This window comes from Mustela putorius, unplaced genomic scaffold (assembly GCF_011764305.1).
Source record: "Mustela putorius furo isolate JIRA1106 unplaced genomic scaffold, ASM1176430v1.1 tig00000129_pilon_pilon_pilon, whole genome shotgun sequence".
NCBI lineage: Eukaryota > Metazoa > Chordata > Mammalia > Carnivora > Mustelidae > Mustela > Mustela putorius.
This window is the reverse complement of record NW_025421290.1, coordinates 37,903,362-37,929,699: the sequence shown is the minus strand read 5'-3', so window position 1 is coordinate 37,929,699 and position 26,338 is coordinate 37,903,362. Positions and strand designations below refer to the sequence as shown.

Here is a 26,338-nt window from a genome sequence, read left to right as displayed (position 1 = left end):
GCGAAATAAATGGTTGTTTCAAGCATGTGAATTTTTTGGTGTGTGGTTTGCTGGGCAGCAGAAGCAAACTGATTCACCATCAGATTCAGGGAAAAAGTCAAAGCATAATGGTGTCTCCTGCATGAGGACACTGCATGTAGGTGCTCAATAAACATTAGTCGAATTAAATTCATAAATGACCTAACAGTCAAATGAGGGAAACAGGGACAACAAACTAAGTAATTAAATTAGTAAAATAATGACAGAGTTTGATAAGGGCTATGAAGGACATGAGTAGTGGCTAGGGTAGAGAGAACCACAGATCAAAAGTGGGAAGGTGTATTTCTGAGGCTCCCCAAATCTCTCAGGATAAAAGTCAAAGTTTTCATCATGGCCTCCAGGGCCCTACACCACCTGGGCCTGATACCTGCCACCTTCATCTCCTGCTGTTCCTCTAATACACCAAACACTTACACCTCAGGTCTTTGCCAGAAGGTTCCCTCCCTTCCTTCAAGTCACAGCTCAGATGCCCTCCTTTCAGTAAGGTCTTCCTGACCACTGTGTAGAAATAACAACCCACTGACCCTCAGAATCCCCTAACCTCCCCTCGACTTTTTTCTTCTTCTCCACAGCACTTGTCACCAGCTGATGTCACCGGCACTTGTCTGTATTAACTTCCATTTACTGTCTGTCTCCTGCACTCGAGTATAACTTCCAGGAGGGAAGGAATTTTGTTTTGCTCAACATACCCTTAGAACAACATTGCCTTAGGACAGAAAGCCAGCCAGTGGATACAAAATCCCATAAGGGCCATGCTTCCTATCAATCCTAAGACTAGCAAGGCAATCATTTGGCTTTCAGCCATACTGGGAATAAACAGGGGCTTTTTCAAAAGCCAGAATGCCCAGGTGAGTGTTGCATTGCTTACTGAGAATGCTACAAGTGTGCTCACAGTAAGACCAAACCCTACAAGAAACACCTGTCTTCAAGAACACATTGTACTATCTGCTGGGGGCATTCTAATCCATGCCATCATTTGCTTCTGGAAACAGGCCAGAGAGGCAGGCAGGGCCGGTTTTTATCACTCTTCTGTTTACAGAGCTAGAGGGGCATCGAGCTCAGGTGAGATAGCCAAGGCCACGGGCATTCTGATAAAGTCAGGAAGCAAATCCCAGTTGGTGTGACTCCGAGTACAGTGCTCATTTCACTGTTTCTCACTGTTCTGGCATTCTGGGCTTTGACCCGGTGACCATCTTGAATCATTAAGATTCAAAGCCAGCCTTGAGCTCTTGAAGACCCTCCATGTGAAAGGCTTTTCTTCCCTCCAGACGGCGTGCTGCCGAGAGAGGCGTAGTGATGAACAGACATTTGAAACATCCACCCCAGAGCTTGCTGGTGGCTTTCAGATCCCCGGGGCCTCTTCTGGGCCAGTAGTCAGGCGAAGACCAGGCTGCACAGGGCGGGCGAGGAAGGCCTACCCCAGGCCAGATGGGCAGCTGCTTTCGGGTAAAAACCAGAAAGAAATCCCAGTCTCACTGCTTTATTTTGGTTTTAAGAATCAAGTCGGCTGGCAATGGAAACTCTTTCCCTGCTGCCCTGTCCTCTCTGCCCGTGTTGACAGGAGCCAGGCTTGCTAATTCGGGCTGGGGATTTTCCCTGCCTGGGCTGTTTTTCTCTTTTATCTTCATCAATTGAAGAGAGCTGTTCTTCCTTTCAAACAGACGGAAGGTATCTGGGGTTTTGTGTATTTTTTTTTCTTCCTTTCATATAATTCTGTGGGTCTTTTCCAGATATGTATTTTCTCTCAAATTAACTTCGAACTTGTTTAAGTTTCCGCCCATGTGACTTCCAGTGTGAGTTACCAGAAACCACAAGAGAGAGAGAGCGTGCGCGCACACGAGCCCCAAAGCGAGCGACATGTCCCTGTGGGGAGCAGTGCCTCGGCACCCCAGAGTGAGGAGGACGCAGGGGGCAGAGGCGGCTGCAGGGCGGGCAGAGGAGGGAGCTGCGCAGGGGGGTGAGCTGGTGGCCCGGGAGCCCTCAGGAAGGGAGGCCGGCTGGTGACCCGAGAGCCCGGTGGCCCCCGGGGTGTGTGCAGAGCCCGGAAGATTGCAGCCATGCCTCACAGCTCCGACAGCAGCGACTCCAGCTTCAGCCGCTCCCCTCCCCCTGGCAAACAGGTAGAGTCCCCCCTTTCCCTGCAGCCCACCTTCTCATTCTCGGGAGGGGGGTCCTCGGAGCTCGGGCTACAGGTCCCCATCCAGGGAGCCCCAGGAGGAGCGAGGAAGTGGCTGGGGGCAGGAGCGCCCTGTCACAGGACATGGTGTTTGCAGCTAAGCCACATCTGTTGGCCAAGACCCTTCTCCGGCACCCATCCCACCCAAGCCCCTTTCCCTCTCCACTCCCAGCGGGGCCTGCCCCCCTTCCTCTCCCCTGTGCCCCCACCCCGTGGAGCTTTCTAGGAAGCCAGGAGGAGAATGCGCATCAAGGAACCGTAGTCTCTCAAAGGAAAGGGTGCCCCCTTTCCCCAAGGCGAGAGGCACCGCGTTAAGGAGGCGGCTGGCATGCCCAGCCCAGGCGTGTGGTTTCGTGGGAGGCAGCCATCAGGGTAAGAGAAGGAAGGGGCAGGGAAAAGCAAAGAAGAGGAAAAGGGCAAGCTGGAGGAGGAAGCCAGGCAAGCCCCCGAGAATCCATGTTATCTACTGGGGCATGGTCCCGGCTGCTAGAAAGGCCAGCAGGGAGGGATGGAGCTGCCCCCTAAGCCTCTCCCCTCTGTGGCTTCTGGACGGGGAAAGGAATCAGGAGAGGTCGTTGGAGCTGGCTGTAGGAGCTCAACTCCAGCTCGGGGAAGCCAGAGCCATTGAGGTAGAGAGTCTGGGAGCGTTTGGAATCGAGATTGTGACTTCCAAGTCCAAAGTTTTCAGCTTGAGGCTTGCCCAAAAAAGGGGTGGGGGGCACTCTGCCTGCCCCCAAAGCTTCTGGAGCTTTCTCTTCACTGCTTTCCTTGACACCCCTCTCCAGACAAGGGCTGCTTCATTCTCACCTGAGACGTCAAGGGATTAACATTTCTGCTCCAAGTTTGTGGTTTAAAAACCACATTCTTTCCTTAGCACAGATACCCAAGAGGGCTTGGAAGGTGCTGCATCGGAAGTAAAAGTGTAAAAATGGATAATCCAGCATCTGTCATCAATGTCTCGCAGAAGAGCAGCAGGCTAGGGGGAGTCCTGGTGGAGACCTCTAGAGGGAAAGAGTCCAGTCCTCTGCTCCAGATGGTATCACGGCAGCTCAGGCTGCCTGGAAGTCTGTACTCTTCTTAGGAAGGAAATTACTCATGGCTTCCATGGTAACCTAGTTCCCCCTGCCCCTTCTAGAGAAGCACTTCCTTCCCATCTAACCTGATGCCCTCCTACCGCAATGGCCTGGAAGTGTTGGGCACGCTGATGAGACATCTGCTTGGTGAGCACAGGCTTGCCCTGGGAACAGTGTCTCTGGCTCCTGTGTGGGCGTGAGAGGGAACAGGGCAGGCGCTGTGGACGATTTTACTCCTATACTCATCCTGCAATATCTGGAGGGGAGCGAGGAACTGGAGCAAACCTCTTTGTCCAAGTAGAGGACATGTCCATCTGTGGGATAAACTTAGAGGATACCCAGAGGTCCTCTTGTCCTAAGCAGCCATCCACTACCTGCCACAGCCAGGTAATCACCACCTTTAAAGCTATTCTTGGCTTCTAGTTTGTATTAGGCCTTGTGCTCAGGGTCACGGGAAATGTCAAGGTCACTGAGCATAATGAAGGGAATGCGCGAGAAAAAGAGGCAGATCTGGGATGGGGACCTCAGCCTAGGGATGTGGCAGAAGACACATGAATACAAACCAGTGAGGGGTGGGAAGTCCTTGGAAAGGTGTCAGCCTTAGCATCAGAAGATGGAAGGGCCTGGATTACGGTAGCCCCCTGGGCAAGCCCTTTGAGCCTCAGCTTCCTTGCATATAAGATGGAAACAATAATACTAACTGCACATTTAATTAAACAAGGAGCTAATTAATTAAAGACAAGGAGTTAATTAAACAGGAATTAAACAAGAGCACCTCTGAAAAAGCACTTGCACAGAAGTTGGCATATAGTAGGTGCTCAGCAAAGTTTTGGGGGCAAAAATAGCAAGAAAATTCTAGGCCCAGAAGTGGGAGAGTAAGGGTGAAGCAGCCCCAGAGAGAGGAGAGGTGACAAAACACACTTCATCGCCTTCGCCATTTTTTTTTTTTTTTTCAAATACAGCGCTATCGAGGCCCCAGGGTCTTTTTCCTCTTCCTGTAGCTTTTGGCCAAAATAGCTATAGGGACCTAAGGGAGCGTAACAGTGTGAGGAAGAGTTCTCTTTTGGGCTCAGCCTTTTGAGTGGGCAAATGAAAAGATGAAGAAAGGGGAGGATGGATGGACAGATACCAAGCAGCCCGGGAACCTGCTTTGACTCTGGAGAGAGGAGCACGTCCACCTAATTCCCGTCATCTGTGCTTCCCAGGACTCATCCGATGATGTCAGGAAAGTTCAGAGAAGGGAGAAAAATCGCATCGCTGCCCAGAAGAGCCGGCAGAGGCAGACACAGAAAGCCGACACCCTGCACTTGGTGAGTGCTCAGAACCTTCTTCAGCCTCTGGAGCCTATAGGCTTTGCTTCCCACCACCCATGGATGCTTGGACCACAGTATTGAGGCTTCCTGTGTGAGCATGTGGGGTGGGGGCATGTGGGTAAGCAGAGGGGTAGGGCTGCGGGGTGCAGAGGAGAGGCTCTCCTCTGGGTGTTTTCAGATCTAGTAGCATGGAATGAGCTGGGGTGCTGAAAAAGAAATGAGCCCTTCTTCCTGACCCCCAAGAGGGCATGAGGTGTCAATGAGTTGATCGTATGAAGGAGGCAGGCTGGGTGGAAGCAGACCACCGGCTCAGAGATGGGGTAGCCAGAGAGAGCTCTATCCCTCTCGAGCCTAGAGAGCAGAAGGCAGGACTGTCTTTGGGAAGAATTTAGAAGGTGTCAAACACTTTGGGGAAGCCCTGATCCCAGTGTTGGGATCGCCTATGGTTCCATCCCCTAGGAGGCCAGTGGCAGCCACCCTGGTCCCTGCCTTTGGGACAAAGAGGTCCGTAGGGTGCTATACCCTACTCCTCTTTCCAGAACATCATTATGATTTTATTTTGAAGTATCTTTTATGATGTCCCAAGGGGTGTGTGAAAGATGTGGTTTCAAGTGCACTTATCTGAGATGGTCCCCATACTGGTTGAGTTTCCTCCGGTCTCAAACTTTCTAGAGAAGTCTTTGAGCCCTAGCTGGAGCAAGAGCCTTGGGTAATGGTGAACTACAAGTCCACCAGAGGACCAAGGCTCTGGTCATGTTGCTTAATTCTGGCTGCGTGCTTCCCAGAGTGGTGCTTCCTCCTTACCTCCCATACCTTAGCTCTCTTCATTCTGCCCCTTCATTTGGTCCTCGGTCAACCAGCTCTTACTTCACTGGCTCCATCCCTGTCCATCCTCCTGCCCCACCTCTAGCAACCCCACCGTCCTGTCCTTCCTCCTGAACCATTCCTGAAGCTCTCGCATCCTAGACCTTCACTTCAATGGTCAAGGGCAATTGGTACCCAAAATACCAATTTGGTACCAAGTGTATTTGTGTTTATTTGAAAGATTATTAGTCAGTTAGAATAGTTGTTTTAATTGTATCAAAAAAGAGTAAGACACAGTTTTGGAGGAGCAAAGAGATGCTTCTTTTAGTGTTGTAAGGAAGCAGAGAAAAGTCAGCACCAACATCTCTGACGGGATGCTTGTGTTTTATGAGAAACGTATTCAGCATATCTTCCATTGCGTTCCAACGTAGTTTTAAGTTCATAATATTTGTGGAATGGGAAAAAAAAAGAACAAATGGACACCAAATTCTCCCTTCTTTGTGATAATTATGATCAGCTGCCTAAATGGGAAGTTGTCAGTAATGCTGCTACTTATGGGTTCTCTGTGATTTCATCATAGCTGAGGGTCCTAACACACTCCTGTTTACTATTTGAAGCTTGAAAATCTATGATCACTCACTTGTCTCTATCAGAGTCTGATTTTTTTAAAAGATTTTATTTATTTATTTGACGGACAGAGATCACAAGTAGGCAGAGAAGCAGGCAGAGAGAGAGAGAGAGAGGAGGAAGCAGGCTCCCTGTGAGCAGAGAGCCCGATGTGGGGCTTGATCCCAGGACCTTGGGATCATGACCTGAGCTGAAGGCAGAGGCTAAACCCACTGAGCCACCCAGGCGCCCCTCAGAGTCTGATTTTAATTCAATATTCTTTACAGCCAAAAAGCAAGCAAATATATAAAAATTGGGAAGGATAAAACCTGCCTTTTTGTATAAGCGGGCAATATCCTGAGACTGTAAAACTACTGTGAGCTTTATAAGTTTGGAGTATTAAAAAAAAAAAAAAAACTAAAAATTAAGGGTAGCTCAGCGGCTCTGCAGTCAGAAGTACAGGGTTTGGGGGAAAAAAAAAGAAGTACAGGGTTTGAATCCTAACTCCCCGACTTGCTATCTTGTGTGACAGATCTTAGAGACCTTCAACTTCCCCTAGACTCAGTTTTCCTATTTCTACATTGGGAAATGACAGTGACTACCACACATATAAAAAGTTCAATGGAGCACCTGCTGTACACTACTCAAAAAATTTAAGTATAATAAGAGTAGTTTTAATAATAGTTATTATTATAGAAGCAAGATAAATAATCATAACTGGGGCACCTCAGGCGCTCAGTCTGTTAAGCCCGGAAGTGGTGGACTCTTGATTTTAGGTCAAATCATGATCTCAGGGTTGTAAGATGGAGCCCCTTGCTGGGCTCTATACTCTGTGGGGATTCTGCTTCTCTCCTTCTCCCTCTCCCTCTGCCCCTTCCTCTGCCTGTGTGTGTACTCTCTCTCTCTCACACACAATAAATAAATAAATAAATCTTTAAAAATAACCACAATTAAAATTAGATATCTATCTATATCTATCTATCTACCTATCTCAAAATCTCAGGGTTGAGAGATTTCTTAAAGGCTGGAAAGTTCAGACACATTTTTGATGCTTGAGAGTCCTCTACACACTCTCCCTCAGCCCCTATGACCAAAATGGTCCCCAGTGTATGCCTGCTCACTTCTAATGACAGAGAGCTCCTTTCCTCCTGATATGAGCCAAGGAGTCCTCCCTATCATGCGCTGCGTCACCCCCAGTCTTTGTCCAAGCCTGGAGGACGTATCAATGAGGGGGACATGTATAGTTCTTTGCTGTGGCAAGGTTTTCAACGGACTCATCTCTCTCTCTCTCTCTCTCTCTCTCTAAGACAAGAGTTAGAACCAGAAGACTTGGCCCATCTTGATTATACTAGCCATGACTAGATTGAGAAGATCTCTGGGGCAGGGGGGCATTAGAGCCCCTGGTCATGCTGTCACCACGGTCACATCCACACCTCCAGCCTCAGCCTCTAGAATGTTCCCATTGTCCCCACACCTGGGACACCAGCTCTTCCCCAGCCTTTACTTTGGAGCACCTTAGCATTCATCTTTACTTTTTGGGAAGCTAGCCTGGGGGCTGCAGCCAATGCAGCTTGTTTCTTGACTTCAGGTAAAAGCTTTTGGCAGCAACATTCAAGTCTGTCACCATCAAATAGAGGGGTTGGCTGTGGTGTGAAATGTTAATTTCCTCTCAGACGTAATCGCCCATCTTCCCCGTCCATTATCCTCTTAATTATGTTTGTGATTCAGGTAGAAAATCTTCTGGTTTACCACTAGCATTCTTAGGGTTGAGAGCTGGGTTTACCCTTGACTCCATGCTTGGCTCCACATGTTGAGGTTCTGGAATAGTTTTCTGGCTCTTTCTGGCTCTATGACATAGCCAGAGGACCCATCTGCCAATATTTTAAAGACTAGCTACTGAGAGCACTGTAACAAATAAAGACCATGTCTGTATTGCTGTGCTAGCTTCATAGGCTGGGGTAATGTTGTTTTCTCAGTTTCAGCTTTGTCACTATTATCTCTCTTAAAATACCAAAAGCATTACTTCATTTCTCCAGTGAGAGTGTGGGATACTTACTATTTAACATTTTCAGTATCTATCCTATAAATGGTTTACAACAAAACACCGAAAACTGATTGCTTTTAAAAAGCAGAGTAAGGGGGTGCCTGGGTGACTCAGTGGGTTAAAGCCTCTATTTTCAACTCAGCATGATCCCAGGGTGCTGGGATTGCGCCCCACATTGAGCCCTGCCCTGCATCGCATCGGGCTCTCTGCTCAGCAGGGAGCCTGCTTCCCCTTCTCTCTGCCTGTCTCTATGCCTACTTGTGATCTGTCTGTCAAATAAGTAAAAAAAATCTTAAAAAAAAAAAAAAGCAGAGTAGGGAGGAGCCTCTTTCTACAATTGTTTAATCTTATGCCAACTTTAGAACATCCTTGGCATTCACTACCCTTCACATAAACTGGCTCAGGTGCTTCTTTTCATAACTGTGATATCAACAGAGTCCACATTCTGTTTTAATTCTCTCTCGTTGGGTGTTTCACACAAGCCCCTGCTACGCTTATTTCCTTTCCTCCCACAGACAACTATAAAATCTGTTAGGTGCAGTAAATGCATTGATTAAAAAGGAGAAAGGCATATCATTTTTTATGAAAATTTTATTTTTTTAAGTTTTCACTTTAATTCCAGTTTGCAAACATACTAGACCAGTTCATCTCCAAAAGACACCAGTAGCTAGTAAGTGGATCCAAGATGATCAGCTGAAAGATTATTAAAATTAATAAGGGAACCCTGTCAGCTTTCAAAGTTAACACAAAATGTAATGACTTTCCTATATGTAAACCATAACCAACTAGAAAATTTCATGGGAGAAAAGATTCCATTTATAATACCAACACTGGCAAGTGGAAGGAACAGTTTTCTGTTTTTTAAAATACGTTTAATTTTAAAATACGTTTTACTTAATTTTTAAATACGTTTTACAAAAAAAAAAGGCAGGGCTTAATTTTTAAAAACTTTAAAATTATTCTAAGTGAATTTAAAAACACTCAAATAAATGGATAGATCTGCCTTATGTAAAAATAGCAATTTTCCATAATCTAGAAATTTAACTTAATGTAATCCCAATAAAAACCCAATGTAACTTTCTGGAAGTAAGGAGGAGACTTAGATTAGCTATTCTAAGTTCTTAGTGAGAAAAAACATGTGACAATTTCCAGGAAAATTTTAGAGGGGGTTAAGTAAAGAAGATCAGCTGACCAAGATATTAAAGTGAATTTAAGTATAGAAATCAAAACAATGCGGAAAAGACAGAGCACTGGGCAGAAGAGAATACAGAAAGAGATTCCAAAGCAAACTGAAATTTAAGACCCAAGTACCTATATCAATTCCTAAGAACAAGGCACAAGACACAAGAACAAATGCAAAATGATGATGATGGCATTTCAAACCAGTGAAGGCAGCCAAATCATTCAATAAATAGAACTGGGACAACTGGCTAGCCGTTTGGGAAGAAGAAACTAGAGTCTTCATTTCTCATACAACATGCACACAGATTAAATATTAAAAAAAGAAAAATAAAGAAATTTGGGGGGAAAGAGCACTGAAAAATTATTTTGGAATGGACTTTCCCAGATAAAGTCCAAAACCCTGAAACCATAAAGGAAAAAACTGATATATATTACCTTTATACATAAAAAGTGAAAATTTCTATATAGTTCAAAATACAATGTGCAAAGTCAAAGGCAAATGATGGATTGGGGAAATATCTGTAACACATATGACCAAAAAAGGGCATATTTACTTCATATATGAAAGCTCTTATGAATAAGAAAATGATGATTAACAATCCAAAAGAAAAACGAGCAATGATTATAAATGGGCAATTTACAGGGAGCCAGAGTAGCTCAGTGGGTTAAGCCTCTGCTTTCAGCTCAGGTCATGATCCCACGGTCCTGGGATCGAGCCCTGCATTGGGCTCCCTGCTCGGTGGGAAGCCTGCTTCCTCCCTCTCTCACTCTCCCTGCTTGTGTTCCCTCTCTCACTTTGCCTTTCTCTGTCAAATAAATAAATAAAATCTTTAAAGAAATGGGCAATTTACAGAAGGAAATAAATAGCAAATAAATATGGAAGATTCTAGACCTCACTTAGGGAAATGACAAAACAACAGTGAGATTCCCTGCCGGACTGGCAAAGACAAAAAATGTTGCTAATATGGGATGTTGTCCAGACAATGGAGAAGCAGGCACCACAACATACTTCTAGTAGGAGTTGGTACAACTCCATTAGAAGGCAATTTAACCATGCCCATCAAAAACACTGTAACCTGGCCATTTTACATCTAGAAGTCTATTTACAAATGTACCTACAGATTACACAGTTATGTACATGTGAAGATAATCATTGCTGCATTGTTTCTTATAGTAAAGACTGGAAACAAGATAAATATCCATGGATAAGGAACTAATTAAATGAACTACAGCAGTCCATTCGGAGGACTACAATGGAGTTGTTAAAATAAATTACATCTGAATGTGTTAATCTGAGAAGATTATCCAGCTTCTATACTCTTTTTTTCTTTTAAGACTTTATTTATTTATTTGACAGACAGAGATCACTCTTAGGCAGAGAGGCAGGCAGAGAGAGAGAGGAAGGGAAGCAGGCTCCCCGTTGAGCAGAGAGCCTGACATGGGGTTTGATCCCAGGACCCTGAGATCATGACCGGAGCCGAAGGCAGAGGCTTAAGCCATTGAGCCACCCAGGCGCCCCTAGCTTCTATACTCATAAGTGAAAAAGATGTGAATATGGTACATAGTTTGCTCCTGTGTACATTTTTAATAGAAAGAAAAACATATATGTGCATGTGTATATGAACTTAAGATTTTTCAAAAAGGTTTTCCCTCAAGGTTAACCCTTATTTCTAAAAAGTACAATGGCAGGTCTAAAGCCGGGGAGAGATACTGTGCATTTTTCCCCTTTTTTATAGAGTTCGGATGTTTTTAATCACGTACTTTTATTTTTATAATGCAGATATTTACATTCTCAACATCAGTCATTACTACATATGCATTAGGATGATTTCTAATTTGACTTCAAACATTGAATCGTCTTCTTCTGTGACATTTTATCCCTTGAACATCCTACATAAATATCTCGGTCCTTTGGGAGAACCAACTGTCCATTGGGGCTTGTCAGGAGTGACCCTAAAGTCTACAGTACTGAAAAGCCTCTATAAGGGATGGCAAATCAGTGTCACTTGTGTGACGGTCCTGGTTGAGTGCAGTGGCTTAAAGGATTTTGAGTCAGTGTCCTAGGTCAGTGGGAAAGAGAGTTGAGATCAACTGAGCTGCTTTGTTCATGAAAAGGCTAAAGGTAGAAGAGATGGTAGGCAGAGAGTAATATTAGCCCAGAGCTATGCCTTTGACAAGTCAGATCTGGCCCCAAGAGTGGAACTGGAAGCAACGTGGAGTAACAGGGCCAAATCTGAAAACTGGAACTTGGGTACTCCCTTAGCTGGGGGTGGGAAAGTTGCTTTCCTGGGGCTGGCTCCTGAAGGAGTCTTGGACTAGTCTAAAAAAGAAACATTTATAGGTTTCAGGACATATTTTAATGCCATATATAACAAATGTTGTGAGTATAAATTATGCATGAAATGAAGTTTAAAGCTATTGCTGTGAGAAAAAAAGGTATTTACAATCAGAGGAAAATTGAGTAATGGAAGAAAAGCAGCTCAATGAAGATGTCAACCCCCAGGCCGCCTTAGAATGGCACTATTGTTCTTGGTCTTCTGGGGAATACTGGAAGAGAAAACTGTTTGTGGTCCTTTTTCACTCCTGGAGTTCTTTGCTTTCTCTCTGGGAGACCCTGCCATAAGATTTATTGGCATAGAGAAAGCATAGGTCAAAAACGAAAAAGCACAGAAGGAATGTTCTGGCTGTTCCACCCTTAAAAAATTCAGTGAAAACCAGCCAACCACCTATAGAAAAGAGGCATTTGTCTTGGGCCTCTGTTGCTATGAATTTCTTTTGATTAAAAACATATTAATTAAATACATGACTATGTACCGGGCACTGTGTGTTAAGTGCTGTATCTATAGTATCTCATTTAATCTGCACAAAAACCTGTTTTTTTGTATTATTATTGTAATATCATTTTAGTATTAGGTTAAGTAACTTGTCCAAGGTCACACAGATTGTAGCTAGGTCTGACTGACTTAGGGAGAGTCCATCTCCCTAACCATTACACTATACTGCCTCTGCCTTCAGACTCTCATGAAGATGTAGTCATCTTCTCTGATATCCTCCTTGAGTCTCTGCCTGACTTTACTTTTTTGTTCTTTGAGGAACATCTTCCAAAATTCACACTCGTTCCTTCTCCACATTAGGCCTAGTCAAGAAATTAAAGTTTCTATGAAATATATCAATATATCCATTGAAACCCCCCTTTTTTAAAGATTTCATTTATTTATTTGACAGACAGAGATCACAAGTAGGCAAAGAGGTAGGCAGAGCGGGGGAGAAGCAGGCTTCCTGCCGAGCAGAGAGCCTGATGTGCGGCTTGATCCCAGGACCCTGAGAGCATGACCCGAGCCGAAGGCAGAGGCTTTAACCCACTGAGCCACTCAGGCGCCCCTGAAACCCTTTTTAAAGAAAGCTGTGTGGCAGTAAATATTGACATCTCATAAGAGAACACTCCTTGGCACAGCAATTCTACTTATAAGAGTTTGAAAGAAAAATGATACACAAAAATACCTAATTCATCATGAACACCATGAACTGATAAATATTTTATCAATACTATAAAATTGGACAGATGCCCAACAAGAAGTGATTAAGCTATATTATGATACATTCAGACACTAGAATTTTAAACTGCCACTGAAAATGACTATGTAGATCTGTAGCCCTGAAAGATATCAATGACATAGCACTGAGGGAAGAAACAGGAACTTATGAAGAGTATGCAGTCTAATGCTGTTCATGTAAAATTTGTGGGTTTGGGGCACGTTTGCATGCATAAAGAAATATCTGGAAAGATATTCTCCAAAATGCAAATAGTGATTCTTTCTGAGTGGTGAGTTTTGAGTAGTTTACCTTACTCTGGTATTTTTCTATATATTTTTTATTGTGATGAATGTGTACCATTTTAAAAGTAAGAACAACAAACTAGTAGACTATTTTCATTTGGGGGGAAAAAAAAAACATGTCAAGGCAATCCACCACCCTTTAAAGCTTGTACCAATGATGATGAGTCAGTATGGCTACGTTAGGGAGGCATATTTGAGAGGAGGCCAAGTCCATGCCAGTCCTGACATTTATAAAGAATTTCTGTTCAAATGAGATTACAGGTCCCAGGTCATAAATTGATGGTGCCCATTCAAGCAGGAGTCTTCACAAAGCTGCCGTTAGCAGCACCCAAAGGTCTCTCTCCTGAAAAGAATGGGAGTCTCATCAAAAAGTTATCTTCTAAGCTGCTCAGGGATTTTCTTAGTTTCCTCTGCGGGACTCAGTCTGACACCTTGCTTCCTAGGGGGCATAGATTGGTTCCAGAGGACAAAGTCCCCTTCAGATGGTGGGATATCTGTAGAGTCTCATTTTGGGTCCACATGGTAGCTTGGGGGAGGGCGACTAACAATAATTATGGTTATATTCCCTTGTTTATAAGATTACAGAATTAAAAGATAACTCAGAGATGCTGTAGACTAACCTGCCACGTAACCAATGGGGACACCGAGGTCTTTCTCAGGACACCCAAGAGCCCAAACCTCTTGCCTGCTCACCATTTGCTTTTGTTTTGTACCGCTTTGTTGAACAGGACTTTGCTATGCAGATGGTGTTGCTCTTACATGTCCTTTTGCAAAGGGTAAGCCAAGAAGTGAGCCATTAACCAGAAGGTCTGAATGACCTAGACAATCCTAGTAATAGAACACAAGTATATACAGCATGAGATGAGAATGAGAGTGCAAGGTTGAGAGGGACTGAAGTTTAAGTATTCCTTTATGTTAAAAAGATCTTAAAGTTGCAATCCAAAATTAAAAGCATAATACTGCATTGGGGAAAATATTTGCATCAAATTAAATAAATGCAGATTTCATATTTATACCATAGAAAGAACATCCTTTTTAAGAAAAACTTCAAGACTCCAATAGGTAAGTGGGCAGAAGCTATGAACAGAAAGCTTGTGTAATGTTTTTCCTACCAAAATGAAAATAACCCAATTTGCTATTCTGATTGTGAAAATGATATACACTAAGAGTTTCTCAACCTTGGCACTATTGACATTTTGAGTTGTATCATACTTTATTGGGGGAGAGGGTTGTCCTTTGCATGTAAAATAGAAAATCTACCATCTAGATGCCAGTAGCAGCAGCTCACCCCACAGTGGAGATGATGAAAAGTATTTCCAGACCTTGTCAAACATCCCCTTGGGGGGGAAAATTGCCCCCAGTTGAGAATACTGTACTAGGGAACAGACATATAGAAAATCCTTCCTCCTTGGTAATCAATAATTTATAAAATTACAATGAAATTAAGAAGCCGGGGGCGCCTGGGTGGCTCAGCTGGTTAAGCATCTGCCTTCGGCTCAGGTTATGATCCCAGGAGCCTGGGATGGAGCCCCACATTGGGCTCCCTCCTTGGTGGAGAGTCTGCTTCTCCTCATCCCTCTGCCCACCCGCTCTTCTGCATTCTCTCTCTCGAGTAAATTTTAAAACTCTTTAAAAAAAAAAGAAATTAAGAAAACTTCAGAAGCCTAATTGGCAAAATACATTATTTAAAATTATAGTGCTTAAATGCAAAAGGGGTTGTAGTAACATTGACTTGTATGTTCACTGCTGATGACACTGTATATCTTATGTTACCTTTTACAGCATTACAACCATGAACTGGAAGACTGGCCATGCCCTTTGCCCCCCTAATCTCACTCCTACAAATTTATCCTAGGACATGATTGAACAAAACCCATTATGGGTCAAGATGTTCATTGCAGCATTATTTATAATAGCAGCATTTTGATAGCAACCAAAATGTCCAACATTAAAAAAACCATTTTAGGTAAATTGTGGCTCTTCCATGTGATGACATAGCCATTAAAAATGATAATTATGGTGATGATGTAGATGTGACAAAGTCATGACAAAGCAAAATACAAATCATCTTTACAATGATTGACATTTCATAAAAATAAGTGTGTATATCTTAAAAAGATGGCAATATGTGCAAATGAAAACAGTTGTGTTGAAAGTACGAGGATCGTGGTGGGGGGGCGCCTGGGTGGCTCAGTGGGTTAAGCCTCTGCCTTCGGCTCAGGTCGTGATCTCAGGGTCCTGGGATCCAGCCCTGCATGGGGCTCTCTGCTCATCGGGGAGCCTGCTTCCCCTTCTCTCTCTGCCTGCTGCTCTGCCTACCTGTGATCTCTCTCTCCATCAAATAAATAAATAAAATCTTAAAAAAAAAAAAAAAGATCGTGGGTGGGTATGAGTTTTAAAAAATATCTTACATGTGGTTATACTGTATATTTTTTATTTAAAAACAAGAAAATGGTTAGAGATCTGTGTGAACTCAGGAGGACAAGGGCAGCAATGATATCATTGAGCTAGAATTTGACGGTCAAGTTTTAGTAAATCCTACCATTTAGCCTCCAAACGGGAACACTTTTGGAAGTGAAAAGAGCTCACATAAGAATGACTCCAGAACAGCGGGTATGGACTGGGACTGTACCAGTGCATATCTCATCCCTCTCAGTTTCGGGAAACTAAGGAGGGTGACCTGGAGCTCTTCTAAAGCAAGATATTTATTCAAAAGCAGGATAAAGTTCAGAGCCAAGCAGAGGAGACTAGATTCCTAGGGCCAAAGTACACTTTCTTACAACTGAGGATCCTCTAACCAAAACGTTTTCTGGGTGCTCAACTGGTACAGGTACCCAGAAAACATTTTGGTTAGAGGTGGGACAGTCCAGAAAATTCTATAAACAAAGGCCAATTTCCCAGTACTGGATCCAGTGTTAGAAGAGACGATCGATCCACTCAACAAGTATATATTAGTGTCCTACGTGTCAGGTATGGTTTTTTTCCAGGCACTGAGAATACAACAGGGACAAGTTAGAGACCCTGAATTCATGGACCTTACATTCAACTGGAAGTCACACTGGAAAACAAGCAAATGAATGGACAGGCTAATCAAACCAAGTGAAGAGAACTTCAAATAAAATCAAATAGTGCAATGTTGAATGTGGTTAAGGGGTGGGTGGGGACAGTGATCAAGGAAGGTCTGAGACCCTGATATTTGAGATCAAATGTGGTAAGAGAAAGAGACTGGGAAGATCTGGGGGAAGGGTGTGCTCGGCAGAGCCTTGAGGCCAAACTTTGTGTGGCCAGTCAAGGGTCAGAAAGATGCTTTGTCGGACCAGGCCTTTGAGAACGTGAGATGCTCAGGAACAGGGGTGATGGAGCCGCAGGTAGCAGGAACCCGATGGGAGACGGGTGGGTCAACAAAACTAATTCAGATCTGCCGGGGGCTTATATCTGAACCTAAACTCTGATCTGCAGACTGGAAAGCAGTAACACCTCACTGGGCTGTTAGGAGTTCAAAGACAGGGCAAAGACAAAAACAAAGCAATAGTGTATTTGTTTTGTTTTGTTTTGCATTGAGGTGAAGGTTATATTTATTCATTCATTTGAATGCAAAGCACTTGGCTTTTTTTTTTTTTTTAAGATTTTATTTACGTATTTGACAGAGAGAGACCTAGAGAAAGAGGAAACACAAGCAGGGGGACTGGGAGAGGGAGAAGCAGATTTCCTGCAGCGTAGGAAGCCTGATGTGGGCCTTGATCCCAGGAACCTGGGATCATGACCTCAGCTGAAGGCAGCAGCTTAAATACTGAGCCACCCAGCACCCAGCACTTGGCATTTTCCTATAAATCAGTCAGATGAAGATATCAGATATATTATTATAGATGAAAACATGTGCCCTTCCTTCCAGTTGTTTATAAAAGCTTTAAGAGCACTAACGGTTTCATTGGCCTGGCTTTTTGCCGCCACCACTGGGCAAGTCCCCTTCATTTGGTATGGATGGGGAAAGTCAAGTTCCAGTTAAGGAAACTATACGCAGAGTTCTTAAAATGCTGTTAATTCTGCTACTCCCACCCATAGCTTTATTTTGGGGAACAAGAGTGTTGTTAAGTAGGGATCTGACCTGGGCCTTTTTTAAACAGGGAATCTCTTAAACTCATTTGTAACCATATAAAGTAGAAGCTATAAAAGGTATTAAAGTCTTGGTTAAACACTCCATTGGACGTTTCATGGACATCATTAAAAGACTGTCCATATGCAGGGTTTGGGAAATTATTAGAGTCTAATTTGGTAGTCAAGCAACATGATTTTATCAAACACTTACTATGTGCCAAGCACTGTCCTAGTCAATGATGACGAAACAGTGAAGATAGCAATAGACCCTCACAGAGCTCAACAATTTAAAGGGAAACTAGTTAGATACTTACCATTAATGAGATTCCAATAGATACCCCACCTCCTGCTTTCCATTATCACAGTGATCTGTTCTGGGTTACTTGGAATTGTTTTCACCAAATATAACAGCAGTGTGATAGAGAGGCACTTTCCCTTAAACAAACATTTACTTTCAAAAGATTTTTTTGACTTACAAACATTCTCCCACTTTTCTAAAGTTATTTATATTATACTTACATTATTTATCCTATATATTAAAATAAAAATATTTAATAAAATAAAAATATAAATATATAAATTTAATAAAAGTAAACATTGCCCAATATTTATTTCCTTACATATATATTAATTTTTTTTAAAAAATTCAATTAAGTTAACATATACTGTATTATTAGTTTTGGGGTAGAATTTAGTGATGCATCAGTTGCATATAATATTCAGTGCTCACTATGTCAAATGCCCTCCTTAATGCCCATCACCCAGTTACCCCAACTCCCCACCCATCTCCCCTCCAGCAACCCTCAGTTTGTTACCTATAGTTAAGAGTCTCTTATGGTTTGTCTCCTTCTCTGTTTTCGTCTTATTTTATTTTTCCTTCCTTTCCCCTATGGTCATCTGTTTTGTTTCTTAAATTCCACATATGAGTGAAATCATATGGTTTTATCTTTCTCTGACTGACTTATTTCACTTAGCCTAATACCCTCTAGCTTCATTCACGCCATTGCAAATGGCAAGATTTCATTCTTTTTGATGGCTGAGTAATATTCCATGGTATATATAAACACTACATCTCCTTTACCCATTCCTCTGCCAATGGACATATATATTTTTAAGAGGAACCAGCTATGAACATGATTCATTAAGCTCACCTGCAAAGTGTTTTCAAGTCTTGATGCCTGAGACCTGTCGTCAAATTGGAACCTCCCACAGGGGTGAAGTTCAGGAGTTAAAATCTTTTTGAAGCTCTTCAGGTGACCTCAGTGTGCAGCCAGGTGCATGTGGTAGAATGTGCAGAGTGAGTCTGGGACAACTGGGGTCATAGAAGTGCCCAGACACTGTCCCCAGAGGACCGGTAGGATTGAAGAAAAAAATAACTTAATTTAAACCTTTGTGTTCATGGCAATTACTAGTTGTTTGTTTTTTGGAATTGGGCTTGCTAGTGATAACCTTCCTAGGTTGAGATATCAGTCAGGATTCCATTCAGCTACAAGTAATAGTGAGACTATCTAACAGGCATCACTAAGTCTCGGATAACAAGGAATTCAGAATGGACAGGCCAGGGCCGAATGCAAGAACATCATCAAAGAACCGGGCTACTTCTGTCTGTGTGCAGGTATCCTCGCTATGCGACTTTCATCCTCAAGGCTGCAGTATAGCTTCTGGACCTCCAGGCACCAATCTGGGTTGAGGGAGGGTGGCTTTTGTCCTGGTGAGGCTTTACCTTTTCAATTGGAAAGGGTAGCTCCACCCCCAGCTACTTCGACTTAGAGCTTATTGGTCAGAATCTGTCACATGGTCTTGCCCAGCTACAAGAGAAGCTGAGCATTGGATAAATTCTCTTTCTAGCTTTCTGGAGGAAAGCCAGGAGGAGGAGGCTAGGACAGTAGAGATTTCTTCAGAATCGGACTTGTTTGTTATTCAGTGCGAAGACCCGTGGCTTGATGATTCTTCTTCTCTCCTCATTGGGTGAGGAAGTGGAGTTGGGGCCAGTTTCCCCGGGACGGGTGGGAGGGGTAGGCATAGATCCTCCCAGGGCTTGGGAGATGTCCTACGCCGGTTCGCAGACTTCTCCAGAAACGGTGGGCTCCACGCTGTATCTGTGTCTGGTGGATTGGTGACTGCTGGAGACTGAACATATTTAGGTGTGAGAGATAAGCTTCACTTACCATTCTCATGTTCAAGTGTAGGTGAGAGCTAAAAGGTCACCCAATCGATAAATGACTACGTGTTCTGTTGAAGAGGAACACGCAGGGACTATTTTCACTCTTCTGGAAATCATGATTAGAGCCTTCAAGGAGAAGGTCAAGGCACTAAACCAAAGCCGGCAGGGAGGAGGACCAAAGACCTGCTCACAATGCCTGGAGAGTCCCTACCAGAGCCTGGGGCCAGAGCCTGTCCTTGGCCTTGCTCCTCACTGGCTTCCTTGTGGGGAAGGGAACTGTCTGGGGATTCCCCATCATTCATGAGCTCTTTGAGTGACCCCCTTTCAGCCCCTCCAGTAGGGAATTTCCCAGAATGTTCCCACACCCCCATGAAGCCTCTTCCTTAACCACCCCCAAGCTGCCTGTAGTTCAGGGTTGGCATCAACCTTCAAGCTTCAGAGCTGGGGGTGAATTATGAACATTATTGTCTGGATTCGTAAGAGGTAGGAGAGAGGGAAGATGAAATTGGAAAGCCAACAGGGCTGAAGCCTCCCAGGAGATAATTACCAAACATCGTAAGATTTAAACAAACGTCAAAGACAAGGAGAAGAGGGTGGGCACAGACTCCGAAGCCAGGCTGCCTCATTCAAGTCGTGGTGCTGCCTCTTCACAAGCTGTGTGACCTTGAACAGGTTACTTAACTTCCCTGTACTTTTAGGTTGTCCTCTTCTGCAAAATGTAGATAATCATGTTATCTACCACAAAGATTAAAGATAATAATACCTGTCAAATACTTAAAAGAGTGATTGGTACATGGTAGCATTCAATAAATGTGAGTTATGAAGTCAAGCTAGACTATTCTTTTAAAAAATTTGGTTCCCACTAATTTTTCTTGTATAAATTGAGTCTACGTCTCTCTGCCCCCAGCGACCTTCTCCTTGGCCTTCACACACACTCCTTCCTAACAAGTGGATCGCGTTAAAGGCTCATACACTCAGGTATTTAGTTTGGAATCTGAAATATTCGAGAGTCAAAGAGGGCTTGGAGATTTTCGAAGCTAATGGTTCCTTCTAATGTTTTTCAATATTCACTGCATTGGGAGCCTCTAGCAACCCAATGCCGGACTGCACCCCAGACTGCTTAAATCAGAATCGGCCACCGGGACGGGTAAATCTCCCCAGGGGGTCCCATGGATCCCAGGGTGTGGCCGCGGTTGAGAACCATTGTTGTGGTCTAGGCTTCCTGTTCTAACCGGAACAGGGGCCCAGAGAGGGAAAGCGAGTCACAGAGGCTCACCTAACCAGGACTCCAATTTCCAGTTACTGCTGATGGAAACCGCTGTCGACGTGTGCTCTGGACCTCACTCTGCATGAGTGAGTTCTCTAAAAGAAGAGCTGGACAGAGGATTCCCTCCCATCTCTGGGCAGGAATGCCGACGATCAGCACCTTGACCGGAAGAGTGTGACCAACTCGGGGTTCCAGTGTGGTATTTAAAGATCACCAAAATCGAGACCCAGTGCTCCTTCGGGATACTGTAGGGCAGCCGAGGACTTCTTAGTGATTTCTGAAGACCTTCGGTCACTTAAGTCACCACTTTCTCAGGGGAAGCATTGGGTATGCCAGAGTAAGAATGGGTGCTAAAGATGGGAAAGCCTCAAGCCAAACCCTCTCTTGCCCCTATGTGGTTATGGGGCTTTGGGTCAGTCGCTGAAGTGTCTGGACCTCTGATAAAATCAGTGTCTTGAGGCAAATTCCAAAGCCCTCTCTCCCAGCAGCTGCCTCCACCAGCCTGTGATCATTCCGAGGGGGTATTTTGGGTAGCTTTGTCCCAGGGTCTCAGTTGGCCTCATCTGAGAAGTGGGGATCATGGCAAGGGCTGGCCTCCCGTGTCCATCTCAGGGGGTTCTTGTGAGGAGCCTGAAGGACAGAAAGGAATTCTGAAAAGCGGAAAGCAGGTCACGCAGAAGCCCAGATGCCGGCTTACCGCTCCCTGACTGACAGAGGACATGCGTGTGAGAGGCCAAAATTTCCTTCCCAAACATTCCTCTCCCCTCCCCGCTGAGTCCTAGGTTTCCAGCTGCCACTGGGAAGGGAAGGGAAATTGAGGGATGTGGTCATTGTACCTGTGAGTAAACACCTGCTCCCATTGGCTGCCTTGGCTAGTTTGTCCCCGTGTGAGTGCTTTCCAGGGCATGACTGCCCCAGGAAGGGTCAGAGTGGACTGAGCCGGGGACAAGTTGGGAGGAGGCCCCCCCCACGCCCCCCAGCCACTTCCTCCTGCAAGGGAAGTCGAACTCTTGATCTTGCCAGTGCTGGCTGGCGGCATGGCCCCTGGGCTGCCTGGTCTGGTTTCTCGGGGGCTCTAGCAGGAAACCATCTTGCTTCCCAAGGTAAAGACAAGCTTCTTGTCACAGGTGGTTGTTTTCTGGTCAGAGGCAGCGGTGGTTGGGAACCCTCTCGCAGAGCTCTGGAATCTGCAAGCCAGGAGGGGGTGGTGGCGGTGGGGAGCGAAAGCTAGAGAGAGCTCAACAGAGCTCGCTTGGGGAGGAGGAAGAACCTGCTGTCACTTCCCGAAAGCTGGGCCTGCCTCTAGGCGGGGAGAAGGTCAGAGCGGTTGGTCCCTGTGGCCCGCCTACCCCACCCCTCCCTTCTGCCTCGGGGTTTGCCCAGGCTCTTCAGAGCACAGAATTTACAGTAAACGTTGTCACCAGTGGAAACTCTCAGAGGGGGCGAAGAAAAGGGCTCGAGGAAGGGGCGAGGACTCCCGGCCCCCAGTTCCCGTCTTAAAACCACCCCCCCAACCCAGTCTCATGGGTTGCTTTCTTTTACCTTTCGGTAAAGAGGGGATGCCCTGAGTCTGGGATGTGCCTGGAAACAAGGAAATGGTAAGATAAGGGAGCTGCCATACCTCGCAGAAGAAGCCGGTGCCTCTGACTCCACCATCGTGGGTCTGAGTGTCCTGCCCAACCCCATCCCATTTCAGAGATGGGGGTTTCCTTTGTACTGACCTCGGCACCATTTTCTAGCTCAAAGCCACATACAGGAAATGCCAGGCTAGGGCTGAGCCTGCTTGTATCCGTCCTTCACAAGTGGATGGAAGCCGGCCTGATGGGTAAGGCCACAGGCATAAGCTCCTCTACCACTTAAAAAGGGACTCTGGGGTTCACGGATTAGGGCAGTTGCCAGCCTACCTAGCTCTCTCATTGGACCACAGCTCCTGCTCCTGGTGGGTTATGTAAGGCACCTCTTAATCGGCAAGTTATCTTACACCTGCTCACTGCCCATCACGGTTTCGAGTCAACTGTTCCTCCAGCCATGGGTATCATTAGCCAGTCAATCAACAGACATTTGAGTTCATACTGTGTGCCAGACACCTAACAAATAGGCACTTGGTAAGTGCTTGACTGATTAAAACCAATGTAATAGTGTGTTTAACTTGTTTTTATTTTTTTATTTTATTTTTTTAAGATTTTATTTATTTATTTGAGAGAGAGACAGTGAGAGAGAGCATGAGCGAGGAGAAGGTCAGAGAGAGAAGCAGACTCCCCGTGGAGCTGGGAGCCCGATGTGGGACTCGATCCCGGGACTCCAGGATCATGACCTGAGCCAAAGGCAGTCGTCCAACCAACTGAGCCACCCAGGCGTCCCGTTTAACTTGTTTTTAAACTTGCCTGATCCTTAGTTAGGATGACCTGGGGCACTTGTTAAAAACTCAGGGAATTCCCAGATTTCACCCCAAATCCCAAACCCACTGAGTTCAAATCTCTAGATTTCAAGAACAGCCTGAAACTCTCATAAGGCCTTCAAATAATTCTAATACTACGGCCAGGCTGACCTAAGTCAAACAAAACTAGAAATATTAAGGCCTGGTTGCCAGCTCAGGTTGATTTTTGAACTGAAGTGTAACTTACTTACCTCTCCAATTCCCTTTTCTCTTCCTCTGTGGCACCAGGGATTAGATGAGTCAATCTGTTTGATTGACTCAAGGAATGTGAACTTTCAAATCACATTGGAAATGCAATTCCCTTAGGTAGCTTTGTTTTCCAGTACACACTAATTACGAGAGTGGAATTGTTGATTAATTAATGATGTGATCAGGAATCAGCACTCTTGGACCCAGAGTTTGCCTGATTAGCGTTTATCTGATGGTGTTCTTAGCAACAGGGGAAAGGTGTTTCTGGAAAAAAAAAGCACATATGCATGAGCAGAACACACACAGGGGGCTTTAAACCAGACTCTCGAATGGACTGGCCAGCAGAATGAAACCAGCCAGCAGAATGGACTGGAACTGAACCTTGTGGTGTGTTTTGACCACTCGATGTTTATAAAGACCCTGGTGTTCTAGAATCTGGTTAAGTAGACAGTTAACCATGGACTTCCTTAGGCTAAAAGCCCACCCTGGAAACATTCGGAGAGCTTGCGGTATAACATTGGGTAGAAAAGCATGAAATTAGTATAAGCTGTTCTCTCAAACTCTTTTCCATTTTTTCAGGCTCTCACCTGTCAGCCTGTTTCCCATAATATACACTTGCCGCTCTCAACCCACATACACACTTGCAGAGACCCACATACACAGACACACGAAGGCTCACACTTCCACCCATTCCCATGTGCTCCCCTATCAGGTGAGATCCTACGAAGCTGCCACCCTTATAGGGCAAACAGACAAAACCCAGCAATTTTATGGGTTCAAGCTTGTATCTGGGCACACACATGCGTTTATAAATGCATCCATGCTTCTCATATGACACACGCAAATACATGCACACACACGTGCAGAAAAAAATCACTGATAGCCCTCCCCGCGGCTGTGCAGGTGAGAAGTGAACCTGTTTCCTCGCGCTCCCCCTTCCTCCTATCCTGTGCCTTCGTAGAGACTGATCTCTGATGCTGACTTTTCTCCACACAGGAGAGTGAAGACCTAGAGAAACAGAACGCGGCTCTGCGGAAGGAGATCAAGCAGCTCACAGAGGAGATGAAGTATTTCACGTCGGTGCTGAGCAGCCATGAGCCCCTGTGTTCGGTGCTGGCCGCCAGCACGCCCTCGCCCCCCGACGTGGTGTACAGCGCCCACGCCTTCCACCAGCCTCACGTCGGCTCGCCTCGCTTCCAGCCCTGACTTTCCAGACATGGGGTGGTGGGGGACGGAGCCCTCCAGCCCCCAGCTGCCCTGGCAGGCCTCAGGAGGGGCACACGGACTGTGGCCAGGCTGCCCTCACCCCCAGGGCCCTCTCTCCATCTGGAGACCCGGAGGCAGAGGCCCGGACAAGGGTTGAGCACAAGACTGGAGCATCTGGGAGTGTGGTAGGCCACCCAGTGGTGTCGCCGCCTGTCCATGTGTGCTGAGTCCCCATGCGGATGGGAGGCCCAATCGAGAGTTTGACCAGACATGACACCGGAGACCCATGGCATTGAGGGAGGAGGGTAGGAGAGGGCGGGGGTTATTTTTCTAATAAATTTCTTAAAAGAAACCAGCTTGGCAAACAATTGTCTTCTTTTACACACTTCCTTGAAACCCTAAGTTCTGTGGGGTTGGCACCTTCTTTTGTCCTTAGTCTCGAGACTCATTAAAGCTCTGTAGATGGCTAATATCTCTTCTCTCCCACGGTTTGTGAGCCTACTTGGGAAGCTGGGGCTTTTCAAAGCATCTCCAGTCCTCCCTGGAGGCATCTTCTTGATTTCCTCCCCCAGTCACCTCACCACGACCTCCACCTTCCATTCCTTCCCAGACTGTCGGCGGGCCATGCTCCGGACGTGGGGAAGGACCAGTGTGAGACGCTCTTCAGAGGAAGGGTCAGCTACACTCCCTCAGCTTGGCCCAGACAGCCAGCCCTGGAAACTGCTGCTTGCTGGGCCCCGGGCAAGGTGTTCCAGTAACACAATGGCAACCCCAGGAAGACACTGCCTCATGCTCTCACGAGGCAGTGTGTGGCTTGGGTCCATGGGGATGTTCCTGCTAATGAGCCTACATTGGGCTCCACGGGCTGCCATTTTGAGCACAGTTTGAGGGCAGCAGGGCCTCGTCAACACAGGCTTGTCTTCCAGTCTTCAAATTGACTAGTTTTGGCAGAGCCTGAACCCAGTATGTTCTGGTTCCCCTGCTCCAAAGTCCACCTGTTCCTCACAGATGCCTGGGCCGAGTGCCCACTGGCCTGCACAGCACACACAGCCTCACCCAATGGTGGGCTCTGCCCACACCCACAGCCTCCACTGAGTCATCCGGGGACAAACGCGACAGGGAGGTGTCTGGTTCAGCCCCTTCAGCGGCCACCTCATACTCATCCCTTGGTCCTTCAGAGGGAGAGCCCCTGTCCACGGTCTCCCCATGGGCACCTGTCTTCGGGTGATTGGGATGGTGACCACAGGGAAGGAGTGGAGCAGCTCTGTTTCCCTGGGCCAGCTCCTCCTCAACCAGTCGATAGCTGGGGTTGGTTTGATCCAAGATCTCAACCCCGGGGCTCCCCTGCCCGAGTCTCTCCTACCCCCCTGGGATCTCACCCGTGTTGGGCTAGTGTGACTACGGACCTCTGCAGAGCTCTGTAAGAGCCGTGTCCCAGCGTGTGGGACCACCGGACCTCCTTGTAGCCTGTCTATGGGAGGAGTCCACCCCAAGGGCACGCCTGAGGGCACACTGGCACCCACGGTCCGCTCAACCCTGAAGCTGATGCCTGTGGATGCCCAGAGTGCGGGCACTGCCCGCAGAACCTGCTGGAGACAGCTCGGAAGACCTTCCCCAGATTTCAGCATTGCTTCAGAGGCAGAATCAGACATTTTAATCTCCGGTCTCCTACAATACTTGGTAAATGGGGCCTCCTCTCCCTGCACGGGCTCAGTGTGGATTGGGGTGGGTGATGAGGGGCTGCGGCAAGGCGGACCCCCTCTCAGGGGTCTGGGCAGAACAAAGAAGCCTGGGGTTACTCCAGACGTTACGGGCATCGTACAGAATTCACTTGTCTTTCACATTCTCAGGAAGCAGAACTTCAGGCTTTGCTATCTTTGCAGTCAACTCCACGAAGGCCCGGCCTC

The 26,338-nt window shown here is 45.8% G+C and overlaps 1 protein-coding gene across 1 annotated transcript; it reads left to right on the top strand.

The window, feature by feature from the left end:
- The first annotated feature begins 1,851 nt into the window (after positions 1-1,851).
- Positions 1,852-24,783, top strand: BATF (basic leucine zipper ATF-like transcription factor). The gene is made up of 3 exons (XM_004739230.3): positions 1,852-2,159; positions 4,494-4,598; positions 24,222-24,783. The coding sequence occupies exons 1-3, from the start codon at positions 2,097-2,099 to the stop codon at positions 24,429-24,431; spliced, it is 378 nt and encodes a 125-aa protein (XP_004739287.1). The 5' UTR covers positions 1,852-2,096; the 3' UTR covers positions 24,432-24,783.
- The last annotated feature ends 1,555 nt before the right edge of the window (positions 24,784-26,338 follow it).